General features: G+C 47.7%; 9 protein-coding genes across 9 annotated transcripts; 4 read left to right on the top strand and 5 right to left on the bottom strand.

Annotated features, from left to right (window-relative positions):
• Nucleotides 1-168: 168 nt before the first annotated feature.
• Nucleotides 169-2,173, top strand: EV420DRAFT_1260296 (pseudouridine synthase; the record flags this gene model as incomplete). The annotated part of the gene is made up of 9 exons (XM_060467002.1): nt 169-441; nt 501-608; nt 655-807; nt 859-890; nt 940-1,273; nt 1,327-1,425; nt 1,516-1,581; nt 1,635-1,870; nt 1,921-2,173. The coding sequence occupies 9 exons, from the start codon at nt 169-171 to the stop codon at nt 2,171-2,173; spliced, it is 1,554 nt and encodes a 517-aa protein (XP_060337712.1).
• On the bottom strand, nt 1,921-2,830 carry EV420DRAFT_1507306 (HRDC-like protein). The gene is made up of 6 exons (XM_060471361.1): nt 2,747-2,830; nt 2,615-2,696; nt 2,481-2,558; nt 2,335-2,433; nt 2,175-2,286; nt 1,921-2,069 (listed from the first exon to the last, which is right to left on the bottom strand). Exons 1-5 carry the CDS (start codon nt 2,814-2,816, stop codon nt 2,211-2,213), a joined length of 405 nt encoding a protein of 134 aa, XP_060337711.1. The 5' UTR covers nt 2,817-2,830; the 3' UTR covers nt 1,921-2,069; nt 2,175-2,210.
• Nucleotides 2,831-2,904: 74 nt separating this feature from the next.
• Nucleotides 2,905-4,807, top strand: EV420DRAFT_1325974 (PCI-domain-containing protein). The gene is made up of 10 exons (XM_060468745.1): nt 2,905-3,172; nt 3,235-3,317; nt 3,371-3,512; nt 3,568-3,721; nt 3,773-3,854; nt 3,906-4,054; nt 4,106-4,253; nt 4,305-4,461; nt 4,512-4,602; nt 4,653-4,807. Exons 1-10 carry the CDS (start codon nt 2,958-2,960, stop codon nt 4,737-4,739), a joined length of 1,308 nt encoding a protein of 435 aa, XP_060337710.1. The 5' UTR covers nt 2,905-2,957; the 3' UTR covers nt 4,740-4,807.
• Nucleotides 4,808-7,947: 3,140 nt separating this feature from the next.
• On the top strand, nt 7,948-10,114 carry EV420DRAFT_1260765 (APC amino acid permease; the record flags this gene model as incomplete). Its single annotated transcript, XM_060467022.1, is given in 12 exon segments — nt 7,948-8,091; nt 8,145-8,229; nt 8,279-8,372; nt 8,421-8,497; nt 8,552-8,815; nt 8,829-8,939; nt 8,991-9,044; nt 9,100-9,347; nt 9,401-9,459; nt 9,513-9,659; nt 9,716-9,918; nt 9,978-10,114. The coding sequence occupies 12 exon segments, from the start codon at nt 7,948-7,950 to the stop codon at nt 10,112-10,114; spliced, it is 1,623 nt and encodes a 540-aa protein (XP_060337709.1).
• A 485-nt stretch (nt 10,115-10,599) lies between these two features.
• EV420DRAFT_1617259 (MOP flippase) lies at nt 10,600-12,566 on the bottom strand (the record flags this gene model as incomplete). The annotated part of the gene is made up of 9 exons (XM_060475216.1): nt 10,600-10,751; nt 10,807-10,920; nt 10,970-11,099; nt 11,150-11,316; nt 11,370-11,458; nt 11,509-11,800; nt 11,848-12,163; nt 12,202-12,344; nt 12,368-12,566. The coding sequence occupies 9 exons, from the start codon at nt 12,564-12,566 to the stop codon at nt 10,600-10,602; spliced, it is 1,602 nt and encodes a 533-aa protein (XP_060337708.1).
• Nucleotides 12,567-12,933: 367 nt separating this feature from the next.
• On the top strand, nt 12,934-14,886 carry EV420DRAFT_1507286 (arginase family-domain-containing protein). The gene is made up of 10 exons (XM_060471360.1): nt 12,934-13,128; nt 13,181-13,296; nt 13,348-13,390; nt 13,449-13,566; nt 13,618-13,868; nt 13,927-14,042; nt 14,148-14,247; nt 14,305-14,372; nt 14,431-14,616; nt 14,675-14,886. Exons 1-10 carry the CDS (start codon nt 12,978-12,980, stop codon nt 14,738-14,740), a joined length of 1,215 nt encoding a protein of 404 aa, XP_060337707.1. The 5' UTR covers nt 12,934-12,977; the 3' UTR covers nt 14,741-14,886.
• Nucleotides 14,887-14,998: 112 nt separating this feature from the next.
• On the bottom strand, nt 14,999-18,497 carry EV420DRAFT_666428 (Sodium/hydrogen exchanger family-domain-containing protein). Its single transcript, XM_060482992.1, has 11 exons — nt 18,209-18,497; nt 18,078-18,153; nt 17,927-18,022; nt 17,865-17,879; nt 17,431-17,817; nt 17,127-17,381; nt 16,957-17,057; nt 16,859-16,907; nt 16,665-16,806; nt 15,545-16,616; nt 14,999-15,496 (listed from the first exon to the last, which is right to left on the bottom strand). Exons 1-11 carry the CDS (start codon nt 18,266-18,268, stop codon nt 15,065-15,067), a joined length of 2,685 nt encoding a protein of 894 aa, XP_060337706.1. The 5' UTR covers nt 18,269-18,497; the 3' UTR covers nt 14,999-15,064.
• A 55-nt stretch (nt 18,498-18,552) lies between these two features.
• Nucleotides 18,553-22,075, bottom strand: EV420DRAFT_666448 (uncharacterized protein). Its single transcript, XM_060482993.1, has 11 exons — nt 21,732-22,075; nt 21,556-21,678; nt 21,338-21,508; nt 21,134-21,287; nt 20,179-21,083; nt 19,894-20,128; nt 19,701-19,838; nt 19,526-19,645; nt 19,304-19,476; nt 19,165-19,252; nt 18,553-19,107 (listed from the first exon to the last, which is right to left on the bottom strand). Exons 1-11 carry the CDS (start codon nt 21,998-22,000, stop codon nt 18,640-18,642), a joined length of 2,844 nt encoding a protein of 947 aa, XP_060337705.1. The 5' UTR covers nt 22,001-22,075; the 3' UTR covers nt 18,553-18,639.
• A 17-nt stretch (nt 22,076-22,092) lies between these two features.
• Nucleotides 22,093-23,571, bottom strand: EV420DRAFT_1507272 (uncharacterized protein). The gene is made up of 5 exons (XM_060471359.1): nt 23,494-23,571; nt 23,215-23,442; nt 22,978-23,161; nt 22,858-22,925; nt 22,093-22,775 (listed from the first exon to the last, which is right to left on the bottom strand). The coding sequence occupies exons 1-5, from the start codon at nt 23,537-23,539 to the stop codon at nt 22,147-22,149; spliced, it is 1,155 nt and encodes a 384-aa protein (XP_060337704.1). The 5' UTR covers nt 23,540-23,571; the 3' UTR covers nt 22,093-22,146.
• Nucleotides 23,572-23,745: the final 174 nt, after the last annotated feature.

Raw genomic sequence — 23,745 nt, 5'->3', positions numbered from 1 at the left:
TCTTTACGCATCACGACGCCGACAACGACATTGACCCGGAAAATGTCTTCCTCTGCAGACGTGCTTGGAGGTAAACGGCCCGGAGAAGAAGCTAACGTGAATCCAGAGCCTCCTGCAAAACGTCCGAGGACTGTAGACGGAGAAACCGCGTCCGATAAGACGATAGCCATGGACGTTATCCTTCCAGTTTCCGATGCCCTGGTTGACGATATCGCCCAAAGCACCAGCGTAGTGGATGAGAAAGCTACATCTTCAAAACCGTCAGAAGGCAAAGGCAAGTGGAAAGAGAAGAAGAATGCTGGACGGCGAAGCAGAGGGACTCGCGTCGAAGGCCCAAGACCAGAAGGAGAGGAACAGTCGAAGGAACCGCGTCTGCCCAAACGGATGTGTGCTCTTCTGCTGGGATTCTGCGGTTCAGGATACAGGGGAATGCAATTGTACGTCTTGGCCTCGATTCTTTTCAATTACAATGTAAATTTTTTTCCTTCCATTCCAGCCAGAGAGCGCAATCCGGTCGCCCGCAAGTCGCTACCATCGAGGGTACACTATTCAATGCACTCGTTAGAGCCGGTGCTATTTCCAAAGACAATTCTGATGATCCGGTCAAAGTAAGATGCCATGTTACATCGCATTCTCAACCATGAATTTTCGCAGGTTAATCTACAACGTGCCGCAAGAACAGACGCAGGTGTACATGCAGCAGGAAATGTCGTGTCTCTCAAAATGATTCCCTTCGTTCCAGGCCAGGGCGACATGTTAACGCGTATAAACGAGGTGCTTCCTCCGGATATTCGCGTCTGGGACTTCGTAGGTCATGGTATAGACTTTCGGTGGTAAAACTAATGTACGAATTTACAGGTTCGAACGAAGAACTCATTCAACGCACGCCTGTAAGTTATTCGCGTATGTATTCTAAGCATCAAACTCATCATTCTCTAGACTGTGTGATAGCCGAAAATACACGTACTTCTTTCCATCGTATCTTTTGATACCCCCCAAACCAGGCAGTGCCTTGTTCCGAAATGTTGAGCGGTATACGAGTACTTCACCCCCGAGCCCTCCCACCTGCGATTTTTGGACCAATTTGGATCTCAAGACTCTGACGTTAGAAGAAGAGTTGCGTCGTAAACGCTTGTGGAGGGTAGATTCGACATACCTTGAGCGGTTACGAACTACGGCAAAAAGGTACGAAGGGACGCACAACTTCCACAACTTTACCGTGGCACGCAATCCCAAGGATGGAACAAACAAACGATTCATGAAAGTCATAGACGTCAGGCCTACCGTTGTTCAATAGCGTGCCGTTTCTGAAATACTACCACACAGGTCCTTGATCCTCAAACGCACGGAGACACTGAGTGGATACCAGTTGAGTTCCACGGTCAAAGTTTCATGCTGCATCAGGTACTACCATTGCTCATCCAAGTCCCAGTATGATGTTAACTTTTTTGAGTAGATTGTATGTCCCCACTTGTCGTGCTTTGATTTCATATCTCACCGTTTCGCCCGTCTCAGAGGAAAATGATGTTTGCCCTGATCATGTCATGCAGGACAGGAACACCGGATAGTATCATCAACGAAGTAAATCTCTATAATTCACCGGCGTTATAATCTGCTGACTTGGGTGGCTTTAGCTGTATAGTCTGCGCCGAATGGTAATCCCAAAAGTGCCTGCCCTTGGACTGCTTCTGGAATGCCCAATCTATGATGTCTACAATATGAATGTCGTTCCGATTAATCAGAACCTAGAGCCTTCTGACCCAAGCTACCGTCCGCCTATAGACTTTGCGAAACAAGCTGAGAAGATGGCAGAGTTCAAACAAAAATTCATCTATACCAGTATGCGTGGTATCGAGGACCGGAAAGGACTGTGAGTGACCTTGTTCTCAATACGAATTGATGATTCGACATATGACTTAGTTTCGATGCTTGGATACGGTCTGTGGATGCTTATGCAGGCAATGATTTGTTATATTACAACCCAGAGGGTACAATACCCGACGTGTGTGTCATCAAGGACGGAGAACGACGCCTACATCCCTTCAAGGAGAGAAGGATCTTCAATCGAACTGATTTCGAGGATGACGAAGAAGGAAAAGTCGAAATAGAGGATGAGGAGGGCGAAGAAGAAGTTCGAATGGATAAGAAGGCCCTAGAGGAAATGGAAGGCTAACCTCAAAACGTAGTATTGTCAATATAATACTCGCAACCTAAGACTGGAACTTCCGCATCGTCTGAATTTCATCCAATAAGGCTTGTAGGCGATCGTCGTCAATTTTGACGAGACTATGAGGCGGTGAGTACTGTACACATCAAGGCCGGGGAGCTGCACACCTAGGAATGACACTCTTTGCCTCTTCTGCTGTCGCGGGACACAGATTGGCAATTTGCGCGGTCTCAAATTGGGTCAGGGCTGGCTCCCGGCGAAGGGTCCTTGGATGATGTCAGATGTCCATTCATGATCTCCACTCAGAACGTACTCGCGAACAGCACTGGCGGAGTCCGTCGTGTTAAATTTCGTAAACGTCTTCACATAGTCCAGTGTTTTGTTGTACACTCTATCATCCCAAAGCGTTCAGTGAGTATTTGTCTACACGCCAGCCATACCACGCACGCAGTATCCGGGGCATCCTTGTCTCTGTTCTCCAACAGATATTTGACCTCGGAAATGAGTAGGCAACCGGCATTGTTGAACTCTGGCACTTTTCTGATAAGAGAGGGGCAGAATAAGTAAATATATGCGTACCTGGTCCAAGCTTCAGTGCCGACGCATCCTCTTCTTCCACTTGTGGTCGGTGCTTTAGTCTGGTCGTCATTCGACAAGACGAAGATGTTTGTTTGGTCGAGCTTGCGTCGCACGGCAATGACCTCCACCCAAAATGGCATCACGTTCTCAGGGCGTGTCGACGCGCGTCCGCCTTGCTCTTGCTTAATTTCTTCGTCTCTGTATAGTCCGCATGTCTACATTAACGACGGCCCAGCTCTTGGCAGAAGCAGACGCTGCACTAAAGACAGACCCCGTGCGCGCGGAGGCGCTGTACAAGCAGATATTGACGTCGTCGACCTCGGCGCCGAGTACTTCTTCGAAGGATGTTCAGCAACAGAAGACGCAAACACTGAGGGACCAGGAGACCGCGCTTATCAACCTTGGACAACTGTATCGGGATCAAAAGTGCGCTCATATACATTTCTGACGTCCTTCACAACGGTATTGACCTTGTGGATGCTTTATAGGAATGCCCAAGGTGTTGCTGAAGTTATTACACTGTCAAGATCCTTTATGTCGTCCACGGCCAAGGCAAAGACGGCTAAGCTAAGTCAGTAACCTGGCTAATTTGCCACTCCGCACTTAATGACACGCAATATCCAGTTCGCACTCTTTTGGACTACTTCAATGCCATTCCGGACAGCCAACAAGTGCAGATGAGTGTTCTGAACGACAATATCGAATGGGCAAAGCGAGAGAAGAGGATATTCTTGAAGCACAGTTTAGAGACGAGGCTCGTGGGACTGTGGGTGATTTTTGGTCGTTTGACCTGGCACAAATTGATGTTCGAGCCCTTACAGACAACTGGAGGATGCGCAGTACAAGCCTGCGCTGGCAATGATTGAAACTCTGCTTACCGAACTCAAGCGGCTTGATGATAAGATGGTCTTGACGGAGGTACATCTACTCGAGAGCCGGGTGTATCGAGGGATTGGGAATCTTCCTAAGGCCAAGGTACGTGCCAAATATCATAATGAATCTGGGGTATTGATGCTTGTATCATAGGCCGCTTTGACATCATCGCGAACCGCTGCCAACTCAATTTACTGTCCTCCATACCTACAGTCCTCTCTTGACCTTCAATCCGGTCGGTATTCAATTATTTTGAAATTTCCCCCCTCTGATGCCTTCTCTTTAGGTATACTCCACGCCGAAGACAAAGATTACACAACTGCCTACTCTTACTTCTTTGAAGCCTTTGAAAATCTGTCTTCTCAAGGGGAAGACGACGGGAGGGCACTTGGAGCTCTGAAATATATGCTTTTGTGCAAAGTCATGCTCAACCTTGTAGGTTATCATTTACATGATTTTTTTTTTGCTTTCTCACATGCAATCTAGCCTGAGGATGTCACGGCTTTGCTTTCAATAAAGCTGGCCGTCAAATATGCACAGCTCAAGGAGGTTGAGAGTATGAGGGCCGTAGCGCGGGCTCACCAAGATAGAAATTTGGCGGATTTCGAGAAAGCACTGAGGGATTACAAGGATGGTGCGTGAACTTCGTATTCTTGTGACTGTTTCATCTTATAACATGCCACAGAATTGTCGTCTGACCCCACAATACGATCACATCTTGCTGCGCTATATGACACACTCTTGGAGCAAAACTTGCTGAGAATTGTTGAACCATATTCAGTGGTAGAGCTTGAATATGTTGCCGATACTGTCGGACAAGGTCGACAAGCTGTCGAGGCGAAGTTCGTCCCTTTATTGTTGTTTATCAACGTATCCACTCACCAATTCACAGGCTATCACAAATGATTTTGGACAAGGTCTTCCATGGTGTACTTGACCAAGGTCGTGGTTGCCTACTTGTGTTCGACGAGCCTAAGCCTGATGTATGTCAACTAACATTAAAAAACTAATTTTCATGCTGATTTATTTTCAGAATATGTACATCGCTGCGATTGATACGCTGGAGCAAGTAGGCAAAGTAGTGGAGTCGTTGTACGCGAAAACTGTAAAGATTGCGTGACCAAATGCGAGACGCGTCAATGCGATCACGTGTTTATTTAATAGAAAATTCACACGCTCGTGTCTTGCAAACAATTCCTAAGACAAACCTCCATCATCCTCAACGTCGACGACCGCAACGACAATGTCTTCGAAAGCACAATCCGGCCTGCGGACGTTCAAGCGCGACTTTTCGTCGTCGTCAGTAATGCCGCAGTCTTCTCAGGAGTTCGACTGGTCATCCAGTCCACCTCCGGCACCACAGTCTAAGCCTCTCACTGGTGCTCAGCAACGGCTGAAAGACATCCAGGATGCTCTCGCCGGAAAATCGGTGTCTTCCGAGAAAATTTCTTCGACTTCTACGCGTTCGAAGGAGCCACTGGCGTCGTCCAAGACGTGGAACAAGCGACCCAGCGATCCTCCCACCGCCGATCTCAACCCTGCACCCCAAAAGAAGGCCAGGAAGCTCCCAGACAGCTGGTCTGAGCCTCCGGAGCCCAAGGTCCAGCGTTCATCGTCTTCAACAACGAAGTACACAGGCATAAAGGAAGCTTACGTCTTGCCTTCGAGCAAAGACAAGAAACGGAAGGTTGCGTCCGTCTTTTTGAGCCAAGAGCAGACCCGGATTCTCAAGTTGGTTGAAGAAGGAGAAAGTGTCTTTTACACGGGTAGTGCCGGTGAGTGTATTAGCGCATACATAGTGCTCTTTGTTTGACGCGTCACTTCACAGGTACTGGGAAATCCGTACTTTTACGCGAGATTATCAAAACGTTGAAGAAGAAGTGGCCGAAGTATACCGATGCTACTGCTATCACCGCTTCCACCGGTAAGCTCGCTATGCGCGAGGATTCGGCGTTGCTTACACTCCCATGTAGGCATTGCAGCTTGCAATATCGGAGGTGTTACAATCCACTCCTTCGCCGGCATCGGTCTTGGTACAGAATCTGTCGATGTGCTTGTCAATAAGGTCAGGAAAAACAAAAAGGCCTATTCCAGATGGACAAGGACGAAGGTTTTGATCATTGACGAAGGTTCGGACTATTCTTTTTCTAGCGGACAGTTAATCAATGTTATACAGTGTCAATGGTGGATGGTGATCTTTTCGATAAAATCGCACAAGTCGGAAGTAGACTGAGAAACAACTCTAAACCCTTTGGAGGCATTCAAGTTTGTTCAATTAATCCTCTCCAGTTCATCACTAATGCTTCAGCAGCTCGTCGTCACCGGAGACTTCTTCCAATTGCCACCTGTTGGGAAGTCTGGCGTCAAATTCGCCTTTGAAGCCAAGTTGTGGAGTGAAACGATCAAGAGAACGTTTAACTTGACGAAGGTTTTCAGGCAGACAGATCAAGGTAGTGGCGTTTATTAGTGTCTGCATAATATTCGCTGACAATTACGAAAGAGTTCGTCGACATGCTGAACGAAATGCGTTTTGGCTGCTTGTCAGCTGCATCAATTGCTAGATTCCGTTCTCTGTCCAGGAATATAGAGTACGACGACGGGCTTGGGCCAACTGAACTGTACGTGATTATATTTCATACACAACTACGATTTGAGCTGTGTTTCAGATTCCCGCGTCGTGAAGAAGTCGATAGATCCAATATTGGACGCTTGAGCGGTCTGCAGACAGAAGCTAGAACCTACCGTGCCCAAGACGGTGGTCCGTTGGCCTTGACTGATACAGGAAAGAAAATGTTGTCAAATTTCATGGCTCCGGAGGTGCTCACGTTAAGAAAGGATGCGCAAGTAGGTAGTCTTTTCGTCAAGCTCGGCACCTCATTCATACCTTCTTACCAGGTGATGCTCATCAAGAATACGGATGAGAGTTTGGTTAATGGTTCCATGGGGCGTGTCCGTCGATTCGTCGATCCAATGACTTATGGGATTGAGGACGACGTTGAGGCCCTCATGGAGGATGGATCATCCAAACCTTCGTCCAAGCCCCCGTCTAAGCCTGCGAAAAAGAGTGCTGTTGTCGGGGAGGTACAACTGTATCCGGAGGTCGAGTTCGTTCTGCCACACGGGGCGAAGCGTAGGGTTTTGGTCATGCCTGAAATTTCGAAGGTCGAGTTGCCAAATGGAGAGCTGCAAGTTAGTCGGTCGCAGGTGCGCGCGCAGCCATGGAGCATCTCGGTCATGTCCTTACGTCCAGTAGCTTCCGTTGATCTTGTCGTGGGCTATGTCGATCCACAAATCACAAGGACAGACGCTGGATAGAGTCAAAGTTGACCTGGGTAAGGTCTTCGAGAAAGGCAAGTGTGGTAGTTTTCAAACCATAGTATTATGTCTAAATGTGCGCAGGCCAAGCTTATGTTGCTCTGTCTCGTGCAACTTCATTAGACGGGCTTCAGGTACTCAACTTTGATCCAAACAAGGTATATATGTGCATCTATGTATCCTGGTCCCAGAAATAACAAATTGACTCCAGGTAATGGCTCATCCCAAAGTGATTCAATGGAGCAAGACCTTGGAAACATTGGCCGACGACTAGTTATGCTCTTGTGCTTCGGACACTTGCTTCACCGATACGCAATGCTTCTATCAATCCGCTGACAATGTTCGCGCAAAAACCTGCACATGTATAGTATAACTTTACCTACACATACTTATTATTAGACCCATTGTGTTATCGGCCTCCACCGGTATGCCGTGGCTTACACGAACGGATTGTCCGATATTCATTCACACCCCTGAGGCCGTGGCTAGATTGTGATGTCCATGAGGAACCAGCCCGTTATCCTTAGTCCTATCGCAAGTTTTGCCTCGGGGAACGCTGTATCTGTATTGGAACGGCCGCAAACGGAAATTTGTCGGGATAGCGTGAGGTGGATGAGTCTCCAAGGCTTTGGAAGATACTCACGATGAAGTTTTAAATTAGGAAACCGGTACATGAAGCAAACAACCCGCTAGTCGCATGTCCATTGTCCATTCACCTACTTCCGGTGTTACCGGCGCCAGGTCAATAAGGAACGGCCTAGGTCAAGTTAAAGAAAGATAAGCACCGCCACATGTTGTTGAAATTGTACCACGTGTCTACCGATCGTGTAGCCAGGCGCGCTCAGATTTCTGAACAAATTCGGCTACATCAAAAATCCTATCTCGAACCCCCTCGGCTTTGCTATCGGCCTGTGAGAAACTATCAATTTGACTCTTCATGGGGATAAATATCTTCTCGAAATGTCCCCTTTTCATCTTTGGACTCCCAGCTTATCTCGCTTCGTACCATCATTATGTCTTCTATACTCAAGGGCGACAAAAGCGACACTACAGTCCATGCTGTAGTCCAGGATGTTTCTAGCTCTCCTGCTCAGCTTGCAGATAATGCTAAACTCGCTGAACTTGGCTATAAGAGCGAGTTCAAGCGTGAATTTTCGGTCAGTCAATGTTTTCCAATGAAAATAACAGTCAGTGCTTACTATAGACACAGCTCATTGAGACCGTGGCATTTGCGTTCTCTATTATGGGTGTCGTCGCTTCTGTATCCTCTACCCTATCATTTGGACTCGTGAGCGGTAAGTTTATTGCTCCCTTGAATGAACAGAACCTGATACGACCGCTCAGGCGGGCATGTCGGTTTGGTCTTTGGGTGGTTAATCCCCAGCATCTTCGTAATGACTATCGCTCTTGCTATGGCAGAGCTGACGTCTTCAATGCCGTACGTTTGTTCTTTAACTTTGAGACTGGTGCTAATGCTGCCGATTAGAACGAGCGCTGGTCTTTATTATTGGTCCGCCAAGTTGGCACCCCCCAAATACTCGGCTCTAGCGAGCTGGATTACAGGTTCGGTCTTGTAGCGAGTACATTGACCATTGGCTCATCTATTCCTCACACCAGGTTGGGCCAACATTACCGGTCAAATTACACTCGTATGCTCGATTGATTATACTTGTGCTCAAATGATTACCACTGCTATTGCTGTTAACTCTGGCGGAGCTACAAATCTATCCTCTGGGGCGACTTTTGGTATCCTTCTGGCGATCTTGTTCTCCCATGGCATCGTCTGTTCTGCGGCTACCAGAATTCTAGCTCGCCTCAACTTGTTTTATGTCATCATAAACGGCGAGTCATCATTGCTTCTAACGTTAAGCACTGATCCTAGTTTAACCTATAGTCGGAACAACGGTCGCCGCAATCATCGCCCTTTTGGTCGCTTCGGGAAGTAACAAAGTCTCCACTAAAGATGCTTTCACCCTCTTCGAAAACAATACTGGCTGGTCAAATAGTAAGGTCCCCCCGATGCTTTGACTCCTGCATGCTCAGATTTTTCCTCGAGATGGCTGGGCATTTTTATTAGCTTTCACCGCGCCAATGTGGACGCTGACAGGATGTGCGCTTTCCCTCCCCCAGCGTCCAAGCACCTTGCTTACTAGAATTATAATCAGATGACTCTGCCGCCCATATCTCTGAGGAAGTTGCCGGTGCCGACGTTGCAGCGCCTGTTGCCATTATAACTGCTGTTGCTGGTACCGCCGGTCTTGGATGGATTCTGTTAATTGCGACATCATTCGCTATCCCATCCATCACCGATCTCCTCAGCACTGAGCTTCCTCTCCCCATGGGCCAAGTTTTCTTGGATGTTCTTGGAAAACGAGGAATGTTGGTCATATGGTCGTTCATCATCGTTGTTCAGGTGTGTACTTTTTTTTACCCATGAACACGAGACCTTCTCTAATGTACACTTAGTATGTCACCGGAGCTGCACAAGGCGTAGATGCCTCTCGTGTAGTATTTGCCTTTGCCAGGTTGGGGATCCTTTAATGGAGGGCTTATATTTCTCTGATATCGAGTTCTGTAGAGACAATGCGCTACCAGGCTCTCGATGGTGGAAGAAAATCAATTCCAGGACCCAGACGCCAGTCAATGCGGCTTGGCTTGTCATGGTCTTCGCCGGTATTTGTGGATTACTCGGGTTCTCAGAAACAGCTCTGACCTCGCTTGCTGGGTGGGCATCATTTCTGTGACTCTTCGTATATATTACTGACCCCATTTCTTCGTCAGCGCCTCCGTTATCGGATTGTACACTTCTTACGTCGTTCCCATTTTCTTGCGCATTACTTCCGGACGGAATAACGTCGTCCCTGGTCCTTTCACATTGGGTCGATGGGCCACTCCAATTGGCGCCGTTGCAGTATCATGGGTCACCTTTATCGTGGTGCTGTTATTGTTCCCCACCGGCCAGCACACCACTGCCCAGGACATGAGTACGTGACTCCTGCCTACAGTTCCCATCTCTAATGACACTTGTTGATGGTTCATTCAGATTACGCGATTGTTCTCATCGCGGCTGTTTTCATCTTCGCTACGGTCTCGTGGATGACATCCGCCCATAAATGGTTCCATGGTCCTGTCAACAACGTCGGAGATGACATAAATTCGAATGAAAAAAGTTCAACGTGACGAACACATGTTTTACATGTGCCAGGTAATATTCAGTCCGGTTTACTCTATCTTATAGTATTCTAAGTTCTATAGATGTCGTGCTTCTTGGTCAAGTCTTCAATACAGAAATGACTAATGTAGCATCGTTTAATTATCTAGTCGTCTTTTTTTACCATTGTTTTCCGAACCTGGTTCAACCGGCGTTCTTATTACATGTAAATGACCTAACACGATTTTGTGCATGTTAGAACTTGTTCTGCGTATTAAGTGCTGTTACCTTGCTTCTGCTTCAGTAATAAGGCTCCTTCGAGACGTGTTCCAAATACACGCAGTCCACATTATGTCTTAACCGACTTACCTCGGCGAGGGTCGAATAACCTATTAACGTCCGCGTTCGCATAGACGGAATCCAAGGAAGGAAGTAGGAGTTCCGTATGTTATTGTCTAGCAAATTTATACGATGAACGCACGATATTTATTCTTTAATTGGTGTGGTCGCACACTCATTCTTCACCAGAAGCCCTGTCAATAGACCTTCGTTTTGCCTCCTCTTGGTTTCTGTCTACACCTCGCTGAACCTCGAGATCCCAATCGGTACCAAGCCAAACCACGAAATATTCACCCAGTCCAACTAAGAACAAGGCCACAACTTGACCTTTATGAAGGAACGGAGGTAAGATCTTGAGCAAGCATTGGACCAATCCACGTACCAATCCAGAGACCTTGGAGGCCAAGATCGTAGGGAAAAGCAAGCGTGATACCCATTGGTAAGGCGAGTACATAATATGCAACAAGATTGAACAGAGCACCGAGATGCTGGCGACCTTGTTGAAACATGAGAGACTGGAAGCTAAATACAGGACGTTGACTAACCTTGACCGCGCAATACTCCTCCACAGGATCCGGCAAGACCATCAGCGACTTGGAAGGACGCCACTAAGGGCATCACTTTGCTGACGAGATCAACAACACCCTCATCGTCACTGAATAAATAACCATAGACCTGCCTTTCCTTAAGCACAACGGGTCCACAATCAAAACGATCAGACTTACGTCTTTGGTAGCCATCATAACGGTCATAACAAGAAGACCCACTATCATACTCAGTAGAGCGGACGCATGTGCGGCATTCTTTGCTCCAACGGCAGAACGAGCACCTATGAGATTACCCACACGATTGGACGCCGCGACTCCAATACCAAAAGGCAACGTGTTGAGAACTACGGAGATATAATTCGTAAATATAACAATGCCCAGTCAAATGTATACGCACTTTGGTCCGTGGTCATGATAACGGATTGTGCGGCAAGAGGAAGCGAACCTAAGCGACCTGCAGCGAGCGCTACGATCTCAAAGGCGGCCCTGAAATTTGCGTAAGGACCCCTAAATGTTCCGAGACACTTACTACCTACCATTCAGTCCCAACCATAAGGATTCCCGGAATAGCCAACTTGAGGAAAAGATAACAGCTGTGCAGATGGAACACTGCACCCAATTGCAACCCTCCCCAACAACCATTCTGCTGATGCGTGGGAGACCAAGCCGTGTAAACGGAAAGAAGGAAAAAGGCCATCCAGTAAGTTAAAGATAAGGCAACGGGAGAACCCAACAAGCCAAGAGATGTGAAGTGGACGAAGAACACATTCAATCCGATGTTGATGGGAAAGACTACTGCGAGAACAGCGGTGGAGGCTCCCATGATCCCTTTATGACACGGTAAGAAAACATCCGCTTCGATAAAATATACTTGCCTTGACATTGAAGATACTTCTTTAAGCTCTCAAAGCCGATGTATCCGGGCGCGCCGATAATGAGAACACGTAAGAACCTCTGGACATCACTGCTAAGTATTTCAGGCTGACCAAGCGCCAGTAAGATAGGTTCAATGAAAGCCCATAGAATGCAGACAGGAATCAGAAGAATCCACAACAAGACAATACATCTTTGAAAGTGGATGGACAAGTCCGTGGGACGACTTCCACCAGTGAAGGCCTGAGAACCGAGAGTATCGAGAGCTGTCGTACCACCCAGTGCAACGCACCAGCCTATAGAATAAAGTGGGATCATCTTTGTAAAGGGGAAGGAACCAAATACTAGCCAGTTACGAACGCCAACATCAGGGAAAATGCGGCAACCGATAATTCTTCGGGGCCTAGCCGACCCACAATGAGAATTGAGGCTGTTTGAACCGAGTTTTGAAGTGTGTAGGACAAAATAACTGCATCATCGTAAATATCCAGCAACTTTTCTACCGACTCGGATGTGGCTCACCAGGAATGGAATCGACGAAGAGCGACCCAAAAAGGTGAAGGCTCACGTGGCAACCAAGCGCCCGGCTCACATTTTCTCCTTCCGGCAAACCGTCGGTTGGAGATGAGGACCTGGAAAAGTCGGCCTCATTCTCGATGTCGGACGAGAGAGAATTCTGAAGAAGAGGTGTCGTCTCGTTTGCAGCGGTGGAGGAGAGCATAGCGTGACAGGAAGGTAAGGGGCTCTTTTCTGACTCTTAAATTTCACTCTTGTCACCTTTATCCGCCTCAGATCTTGGCCTTTCTCCCCTTGGATTAATACATAGCCGATCTCCTCGCACCGGTAATAATAATACCATGGTCCTTTGAAGTCATTTTTAGTTTTCTTATCAGCATTTGACTCGGAACTGACACTCCGGACGTGTGGAATGCCTCAAGGCAAAACACGACGTAGACTGACGGACTCTGACGGAATGACATGGAGCAATACAAACGGAATCATTGCGGAATTTATACAGTTTCCCGAGGCCAAGCTATGGTCTGGTTTCAAATTCCTCCGTCATTCTTTTATAAACAGGAGGAAGGGGTTTACTTTATCTTCACCCCAGTTCCTTCGAGTCACCCGCTGCAATATGAAGTACTTACTTTCTTCTGTATATTTTGCCACCTTCTTGGCCGTATCTATGGCCGAACATGATCATCACCATGACCATGCAGACCAGATGCCATTGGACTATGTCAAATATCCTCTTGAACCTCTGTACCGTACCACTACCGGCGAAGGCAAGTACCATACCTCTCCAATCGATCCCATGAAGCTAATGCCATCTTACAGTCACTGCTGACGCCATCTTCTCTGGCATTACCACCTTCGCTAAATTGCCGTGGGTCCAGTGTCTCACCAAAGACAAGGGCGAGTCATTTGACATCGCCTTCATTGGCGCACCCTTTGTGAGCCTTTGAGCGTATTGATTATTTCGAGTATCTAATCCTTTTCTCTAGGATACCGGTACCAGTTACAGGCCCGGAGCACGCTTCGGTCCAGGTAATATGCCTCGTGTCTTTCAGTTATGTTCATGACCGTAATGTGTCCATCCCTGTAGCTGGCATTCGTTCTGGATCTCGTCGTTTGACATTGTATGGCGGTTATAATGTTCCTCTCGACTCTAACCCGTTCCAATCCGGGCTCAAAATTGTGGATTGTGGCGACATTCCCGTTACGTGAGTACGGTCGGGTCCGCGACTGTTTTCTTTGTGCTAATTGATTCATAGGCCCTACGACAACAAGGTTGCTATCAAACAGATTGAAGAAGGGCACAAGGCGTTGCTTCATCGTGAAACGTACTCTCCTTTGGGGAACGATTCCGTGACTGGTCAAGCTTTGACGCCCCTCTCAATCGATGGCAAACATCACCCTCGTGTCGTTACCCTCGGTGGTGATCACACCATCGTTCTTCCAATTTTGCGTTCTGTTTATTCGGCTTACGGACCCATTTCTGTGATCCACTTTGATTCTCATCTGGGTAGATACCTGCTCTTCTGCGCCATTGGATGCACGCTAACTGAAGCAAACATATACAGATACCTGGAAGCCTTCTGTCTTTGGAGGAGCCCCGTCGGACGTCGCTGCCATCAATCATGGAACATATTTCTACTGGGCGAGCCAAGAAGGTCTTATTCAGAATGGATCATCAATTGCAAGTGCTTCCTGTTCTGATCCGTACCCCATATCCCCTGCTCCCTTTCATTTTTGTTTCTCTCTCTGCCGAGTACTTTGATCCTAGTTTGTCCTTTTTCTATAGCACGGGGCTATCCGGACGACACTTTCTGGGCTCGAGGACTACGACAATGACGACGACGCGGGCTTCAAGCGCATTGAAGCCCGCGAGATTGATACCATCGGTTAGTTTCTTTGATTTTTAGAAAGAGGCTCGTTGTATTGAATGCGGCGATATTTAGGAACTGACGGTATTATCAAGAAAATTCGTGAGACCGTCGGAGAGGCACCTGTTTACCTCTCTATTGATGTAAGCGTTGTTTTTCAAATTCATAGAAACGTCGATCATGGATTCATTTGAACATCAGATCGACTCCATCGACCCTGCTTTTGCTCCTGCCACAGGTACGCCAGAGACCGGAGGCTGGTCCACTCGCGAGATTCGCACAATCTTGAGGGGCTTGGACGGCCTTCATCTCGTCGGGGCTGACATAGTGGAAGTCGCACCTGCATATGACACCAATGCAGAGCTTACTACTATCGCTGCAGCTGATGTAAGTTTTTCGATACTTGTCGGGGATATTCTGGAATTGATTTGTTATTTGATTCTAGGTTCTCTTCGAGGTTCTCACTGTCATGGCTAAAACTCCCCTAGGTAAGGTGCGGGGTTCTCAGTAAGGCCGCAGTGCACTTCAAAGATGAGACGCTGCTACATACATGCATATCTTTTCTTTTCTTCTTCATTGCCCGAATAACGTTCTCGACCCATTGTGTTCGTACCGTACGCGAAATTGATTCTATGTCTTTCATCCAATCTAAGCGAGAAGGTGCTTGGGCTTCAGAGTTATTAACGGAAGGCATTGCAACCTGATCAAACAAAACAGAGCATTAGGTGGTATACTTAACTAAATCTACAATCAATGGTCATCAGTACGTCCATCCTACGTCCATCATAAGTATCGTAAAATCGTCACAAGTCATAAGTATACTCTTGCATTTGACTCAGTCCTGAATTGCTGCGGCCTGGACAACAATTACGCCCGACACACATCTCGACAAGACAAACGAGGTCGCTACATCCCCGATAGTCTTTTTTACCTCTGGTCCGACATGTCCATGCTCATCCATCAACTCTTTGATCTCTTTAGCATGATTCTCCACCGCCAGTCTCCTCGAGCGACCAATCAAAGTTAGCATGCGCTTACCCTTCATCACCTCAATCTCTTCATTTGCAGCTGCTAAGATAGCATGCAAAGGTATAGGTGAAGACAGCTCTCGGAATTTCATTCGTTTGAGTGCTTCTTGGGTGGGGTAGACAGAGGTTTCTGAGGGTGATGCATAGCGGGCCCATATGATGTTGTCCGCCGTTTCGGACTGCATTCGGGTTTCTGTCGTGGCGTGTCCGTAGACAGTATCTGGGAACGTATTTGCAACCTGAGAGTAATATTAGCATGATGCTGATCATAAACAAAAATTCCTTACTGATGTAATAGTGAGCTCGGTGCGCTCAACTGCTCCCTTCTCATTGCCGAGATGAGCTGCCTCGACAAACGCCATAGGAACTTCTACGTCTCGTTTCGTCACACGTACAATAGTCGCAGTGGTCTTCGGATTTTCGCAGAGCTGAGCAACAAAGTCCAATGCCAAACGATCATCAGGACCGCCGAAGAAAGGAAGAAATATATGATGGGAGCTTCCAATGGGCATTCCAGGAGTGCTTAGGTCAACGAAGAGCGCGACGTCAGTTTTACTATGAGCGAAAACTCCTCTAACGAAATGCGAATGTATTACTGCGGATTGATCTGTAGGGGCGTTTGTTCTGAAGAGAGATTCGAATGGATTATTCGGAGGGCTTTTGGTTGTGACCATGTTTTCGAGCAGGTAACTATCATGGGAGGTAGAAGGGGAAAGCCACGGAAGCATGATCATTTCAGAACCACTATCCCGCGCGTTGTCCGCAACAGACTGCGAGAGGTCATCGTACGGAACGATGGACAACGCGGTGCTGATGACCAAATCGTTGAGTTGACCAAACATCTTGAAAATAGAGAGAAGAGGGTCGCTGAGCAGTATCGACTCCGCCGCCGAAGACTTCATGACCGCTGAGGTACGATCTGAGAGTTCGATGAGCCGGAGTGCTTCGATGGAAGGTCCTGCGCTCTTCAGTTTCATCATGCTCTTTTTGGTCCCTGACGCATTGTTGTCCGAAGTAGAGATAGCATGGATAGACGGCTGAATCAACTGGGCCATGACCATCATTCCTGGGACGTGTTCGAGTTTGTCGAGAACAACAGTGAACCGAGTCTTCGACAATCCAGCTTCGCTCGCCCTTGAAGTTCGTGAAGAACCTCCTTCTTCGAGCCCACCAGAAACGTTGTTAAAGTTGGCTCCTGTTGCAGCCACACGAACGCGACATTCCTGGGGGTAGAAGAAGGTGACAAGAGGTGTGGTAGCAAACGTGAGGGTCAAGGCTTCCAGAACGAACATGGAAAAAACCCTCTGTGTCAGAATTCCGGCGGACAATCCAACGTTGAGTACAATGAGCTCCACAAGCCTGTAGCTGTCTTAAAAATGGAAGTAACGCGAAATGATATACACATACCCTTTGCAGCTCATCAAAGAGCCGATCGCGCCCGATTCTCGCCAGCCAAATCCAGCCGCAAACCTTGCGGAAAGAGTGCAACCACCAAACTTGCCAATAAAGGCCAATAAAATGATACCCACTGTATAAGCCCAGGTTATTCCTGGATGTGTAGTGTAAGAGAAGCCTCCATTGATTCCACAGTCGTGGCGCACCATTATTTAGGAGACCCAGATCAGTCGATAGACCGGACAGGGTGAAGTACTGTGGTACCATGAGAATGAACTACTATATGAAGCAAAAGGAAACGTACCAGCGGCAGGAAGATTATCGAGACCATGTCTTCCAACTTTTCGGTCAAGCGAATGGCCAAATTACCTTCCCGAGGAACAATGATTCCTGCAAGGAACGCACCTGTACGAAGTTACGTTAGATTAGGATTTAGGTGCTTCTGGAAATAAGCCAACTATAAATGCAACATACCAAAGATAGCATGGACGCCAATAATATCTGTGAAGAAAGCCGATCCGAACACCAGCAAAATCGTCACGGTCATGAAGAACATGGTTGGGCCATTCTCGATTGATCCAGTTTTCCGAGCTAACCATGCCATAGCCCTTTTAACGCCGAGCAGCAAGAAAAGGGTCCAGCCCACGCAGGCCATCAATATCCAGAGCGCAGTAAGGCCTGATCCCGCATTGACCAATGCCACTGAAAGGGCCAAAAGGGTCCATCCCACTATCGAATATTAGAATGACTTCAGGACAACAAACATGCAATTTCTTACCAATGTCATTCGCTACGCCCGCCGAAAGAACGACAATGCCAACTGTCGTGTCGAGGAGCTTAAGTTCAGTGAGGATGCGACAAAGAACTGGAAAGGCAGTAATGGAAAACGCGACGCCGGAAAAGAGCATGAAATGTGTGAACGCGACATCCTCGGTGATGAATTGTTTATACACGGGATAGGACAAAGCGGCCCCAAGACCGAAGGGAAGAACCATGCCTGCCAGACCGATAGAAGCGGAGAGCCTGGCATTGCGTATGACGACTCCCGCGTCTATTTCGAGACCTACGAGGAAAAGGAAAAGGCATAGGCCAATGTTGGCCACGAGGGATAGGTAAGGCTGTGAGTCCGTAGGAAATATATGCTCGGTGAATCCAGGTATGCGACCTATGTAGTATTAGAGACGGGAAAGGCTTTGCGTCCGACTAACACACCAAATGCAGTAGGACCTAATAAGAATGAGTTAAGTGAAAGGACGAGCTAACGAACAACACACCAAGAAGAATACCACCCAGAACTTCTGCTATGACCTTTGGCTGGCGTATCTTACGCAGTCCAAGGCTTAGCAAACTTGCAGTCGCGACAATGACGCCTACAAACAGTAGATCAGTCAGATTATGCGCACCACGGACAGACGTCGCGCCCACCAACTTGTATAATCCACAGTCGAATAGGATCATTAATATTGACCTCTGTGGGATCCTTTCCGCTTAACAGACCACCCTACAAGGTGGACATTCAGAAAGGTCCAGACAAGGCAACTGTGGAGTCTCCTGACCTGTTCCTGAGCCGCGCGTTTACTAAAAAGAGTGATAGCAGTGCTGGAGAACTCTGGCATGGGAAAAGAACGGTTAAGCACTGGGAGTGCAAGTGCAAGTGGTGATGACGGGAGTCAGGAAAGGACAGAGGCAAAGGAGACATGGCTTTATGCGAGAATCGTACAAAGAGGAATTCGATGATATCACTTGATCCCACGTTCTGCTTGTTCCGGATCAATGATGCTGGTTTCCCCGCACTCCCCTGCCTTCTCTGCATGCCTACAGCGACAGTCGCTACCCCCTATGTTCCCGAAATATGGCAGCTCGAGGCATCACTGCTACGGGCTATTCCTTGGCGTCGGTCGGTCCACCATTTCTTAAAAACTATCATGTTTATCCTGAGCGGCGCCCGATTCCAAGCTCAGCTGACTGCGGAGATTTTGCTTCTGCTTTATCGTTCACCTCTATGTATAAACTGATAGCATGCCTTCCCCGGCGCCACCCCTAGAATATCCTGCACCTGTTTTAGATCCATTTCGCACAACTCTCTTACGTTCCGAACTTTGCTCATCACGTACTTCACGTTCTTCGCTGTTATGCCTGGGAGCGACCTTAGCAGCTCTTCAGCAGCCGCATTGATACCGGCGCCTGCATCAGGATCTTCTTCAGCGCCAATTGCAATTGCCTTCGCTGGATCAGGCTCTGTACGGTCCACCTTTAGGTCTTTAAATATCTCAGCGGTTGCATATGGACTCGACGACCATATTATGCGAACACGAGGGAAAGTAAGGACGAGAAGCGCAATTTTTGACTGGATCGATGGAGATGAATAGTCATGCTCTGTGACGTTCCCAGAGGCCTTTTTCTTTGAGGCAAATCGAGCGTTAGTTTTGGCGTAGGATTTCATATCTGATACAATCTGTGGAGGACGATAAGACTATAGCTGGCTTATCTACGGAGAGCCGTTGGAACTGACCTCGAGTGAAAAGGCCTTATCTTCCTCGAATTCAATGAGTAAGACCGGGTTTTTGTAATGAACAGACATCAGTTCACACTGCGTGTATCTATAGCACAAGCATCAGCTTCAACATATTAGGGCGTTTGGTGGGACTTACAAACGCCCACTGTTAAAGGAAGATACAAGGTCCGCCAAACTCTTTCTTTCCACGCAGATTTCCGGTGTCAAGATATAATCACCGACAGTTAGGGTCGCGGGAATGACAAGCAGATTCGTAGCATGCAGCAGCGAAGGCAACGTGGATCGGAACTCCCTCATGTCCACGATGACCTGAAAACACTAAGACCGAGTCACAACTGTCATGGGAAGAGATACATACTCTAGAAGGGTCCTTATTTAGTTCTCTCCTGCCACCTGCAACTCTAGTACTAATTGTCTTGATGATCTCGTCGCTGGATGATGTTCTTTTGGGGTCCTCCAATATCGGCAACAGCATGGACTGAAAATTAATGATATTAGCAGCCTATCTTCACGGAGAAGAGTAACAACTGTACCCCTCGCTCTCTGATCAGCCGCTCAAAGCTCTCCTTCTCCCTGCGGATTCCCGCCAGGTACTTGTGCTCTTCACACGAGTTGGCGTACACCATATGGTATACACGCACCGATAGACCAGGATTCGAGCACTTGTACACCTGAGTTACCACGAAACATCACTACTCGAACAGGAAATTTGAACAAGGTAATCACCTCTACTCTCCGAATAAACTCCATACAAGGCTCGAACATGACGATAAACCGAGGCTTGATCTCATCCAGCATCCTGTCATCCGTGTCATCTGAGTACGGTCTAATGACAACAGTCTGGGGGGGCGGTAGTAGACCATAATGTGTGTCAAATTCGGGGCCAAAATTTAATGAAGTGATATCGGTGAGATTCATGACATCTTCATCGGCAAGTAGGTTGAGTTCACCATAATTCCACCTGGACAAAGATATCAAGCGACAACAAAAGAAGGAGTAGAATTTTCTCACAGATCTTCGGCAATAGTTTCAGGTGCCTCGGTAGGTTGCTTCCCAGAAGAGGCGGGAGCAGGCGCGCCACCTCTAACCCTGCGTCGACTGGCTTTCCGATCAGCTTTATCTCTATCCTTCTTCTTCAACGCTTCATCCAAAACGTCATCCAGATCACCTCCCTGTTCCTGGTTCGTACGTGGAGCGGGTGTTTTCCCGTCTTTTGCAGCGCGACTCTTCCAGAACAACCACGCTCGTAGTTTTTTCATCATCAACTTCCTGCCCCATTCCCCCTTTGGCCGTGTCTGGTCCAAGGATCCCATAAAGTCGCTCAACAGATTGCAGGTAGTTGTCGACGAACACATCACCAATGTCGTATTCGTCCCGGGAGCGTTATTAAATGCACGATTACCTTCGATCTTGACAATTTCTCCTTCAATCTCCTCCAACACTTCTGCGAGAAGACTCCACTTGGGAAGCTCTTCAAGCACAGGATCCATACCACGAGGAATCCATTTTGGGCGGTCGCTCTTGGTATCCGGTCTCTCACCCTGTATCTCATCTAAGACTTGCCAAGCATCATCGTCATCGTCCAGTTGAGGAGCCGAAGGGACACTCGACGTGAAACAGCGCCGCTTCGCGACTGAAAATATAATGTTGGCAACGTCGGTGAGCATCCATTGACTTTTTGCTCCACCACCGGCAGAGGTACTGTTGGAAGCAATGAGAGTTTCACAGAAGGAGTGAAACTGAAGTGGGTCGTAAGTGAGAAGATATCCCACGAGTCTTCGGAGAACGCCCAAGTCTCGCACAAGAGCTTTCGTGCTGGATCCAACCTTGTTCCACACTGGATCGAGCTGCTTGCGGACGATGTGGTCAAAGGAGGAAAAATAGGCTGCCGGAAGGGCCAACATGTCGAGGTCAAGCTATGCCAATGTCAAATCTACCGGGAATCAAGATAGGCATAACGACTTGCCTCTGTACGCGACCGTCGGAGTTCAGCTAAAGTCGTATTCATACACTGTACAATGGCACCATGAATCTCTTCCATTGAGGTAGTTAGATGCTGGGATAGTTCGACTACGTCTGCGCGCTTTCTTTCCAAAACCTGTTTTATGTCTTGATGAAACCTGTACGATAATGAGTGAAGAAGTATTGCGGACAAAACTCGCGCCTTTACCTTGGATATATGTGAACCTTCCTTAATCTCAGTTCCTTCATCACATTCTTCAAAGGTGACAGACCGCTAGTGATATGTTCCGGCTGGTCGGTGAAGGCTTTGAGGAATCCGTTGTCGTTCTTCTCCCGATACAATCTCGTAATGAATGAAACCAGATGTAAAGGAGAGACTCTGTAGAGCGTCAAGATGAGCAGCAAAGTAGAGAGAACAGGACGCACTTTTCTGCATGGAGGACTAGGATGCCCGTTATGAGATTAATAGGGATGTCATTCTGTAACATATCAACCACAAGGATACGAGATGTGACCGAAATGAGGCCTCCATTCTTGTATAGGTTCTGCCTAGACAACGATGAGAAAGACGGCGGCGGGAACAGAGAAAAGAGGCGACACACCTGTCCTTGCTCGTCCCAGTCTCATAATCAACGACTCGCAATCCTGGCTTCCTGCAACCCATGATGCCCAGCTCTTCGCCAATTTCTGTTTCTTCCTCTGGTGTGGCATTCACGAGTAGAATGAGGTTCTGCGGCGAATCGTATATTTTCATAAGAGTGCATACTATCCGTCGTAATCCCAAGCCGCGAGCGAGAAGCACCAACTCTGAGGTAGACGGGTCATGGATTTCTTGGATTATCTTAGTGTGAAAGGGTAGTAGGGTCGACATTTCTGGTCATTATCGTATTAAGAGAGCATCAAAAGGTAATTTGACTGGGTAGAGGATGGTAGTTGCAGGTCAAACCGTTCAGGTTCCGTTTTTCGCGAATTCAAAGGTATACATATTGAAAAAGTCTGGATAGAATACAAGCATAGCTACTCTGGTTGATGTATTTCAGATTCAGAAGCGTTCTGTTCATCATCGACATCGGCATCCTCCTCCTCCTCTTCTTCGCTGTCATCTTCGTCACTTTCGATGAAAGTCAGTGATACATACTCATCGCCAAGCTGGCTATCAGCAAACGAAGGTTTCTCAAGGGAGTTACCATTAGACCCAGATCCGGGGGTTGTCGAGGGAGTAGGATCACTGTAGATTAAGCTTGCTGGATCACCTGTGTTTGCTACAGGTTTCTTGTTGCGGTTAGCCCTGATGACATGAGGAAGCTTGCACCCCTTGGTTGTACAGGTACCCTTCTCGGCAAAATCAGGGCATTCCCTAACGTGCTGTTTGTCGCAGTCCAGTCCTCTTTCGCAGTATCCGAGGACAGCAAAGTCACGGCATACGCCTTGGCGAGCGCCCACATTAACATGCGGAAAAGGACAGTTCTCACGATTGCAGCGACCCTTGTTGGCGAAGTGAAGACATAGAGGTGTACGTTCAGGTGTCGGTTCGTGGGATAATAGGCAAGCAGTATTGGAACAGTTGCCTTGTAAAAAGTTCCAGCAGATAGCCACTTTGTTGGGGTCGTGATTATACATGCATGTCAGACCGCGGCTGCAGACACCTGTATAAAAGATAATTGTGATGAACATGAACCGAAGTGATTGCGCTTCGATGAGTGGTTGTGAAAATGAGTGACAACACACCTGTAGTAGAGAACCGAGGGCATGGCTTGTCGATATACTTCATGCGTTTCTGGGCGGGTTTCCGAGTTCTGGGAACAAAATCAGATTGGACATGGACGAGAGTCCTGTGGCGGGACAGACTGATAAGGCCTTCGGCTGTTGCTCAGAGTCATATTCCGGTTGGCAAGGGCGCCTCGTCGGCCGCGAGTGGACTTTGGCTTGTATGCACGATTGTTGGCAATAAGGTGACCAGACTTTCTTGAGAACGATGGAGGTTGTTGCATAGCCGTAGGTGCCGATGATTTCTGTACTGATGGCTTCGGAACTACGAAAAGAACGTTCAATACTTGATAAGATAGAGCAAAAAAAGTAGCGCACGATCTTTACGGACAAGCGACCGCGATGATGACTGGAAAGCGATGCCATTGAGAACAACTTCCTTTACTTGATGCGATGATGCCGGTTTGCTAGATGGCGGCAGTATTGCTGGGCGAATGTAGCTATTCTGGGCCTTGTAAAATGGTTTGTAATTGGGGTTCACGTAGGTATTGCTCCTTTGATATCCTGATGGGTCTGAAGATGCTGCTTTGTGAGAATTGATGGTCGCTTAACGAAATCATTAAGCTCTTGAACATAACATTGAACAATACACTTTACCTGTAAGCCTTGCTATTTCACTCTTCATCTGAGCTTCAGATGCCATAATTGCTGAGTGATGGTGGTTTGGAAGCAAGGTCGTCTTTGTTTGGCAGTGTTACTATGTCACATCGAATCGATGTGGGTCACGTGCACGATTCAAAGTTCAGCTTCGCGAGTACGACAACATTCAAGCGCTTATTTTGAGCCTTCTTTACAGATCTTCCGTGGAATCAAATTCCTGGCGTCTTTCTGGCCAGACCCCTTAAATCT

Source organism: Desarmillaria tabescens (assembly GCF_030435595.1).
Source record: "Desarmillaria tabescens strain CCBAS 213 chromosome Unknown EV420scaffold_3, whole genome shotgun sequence".
In the NCBI taxonomy this organism is placed as follows: domain Eukaryota; kingdom Fungi; phylum Basidiomycota; class Agaricomycetes; order Agaricales; family Physalacriaceae; genus Desarmillaria; species Desarmillaria tabescens.
This window is presented reverse-complemented; position numbering and strand designations above follow the sequence as displayed.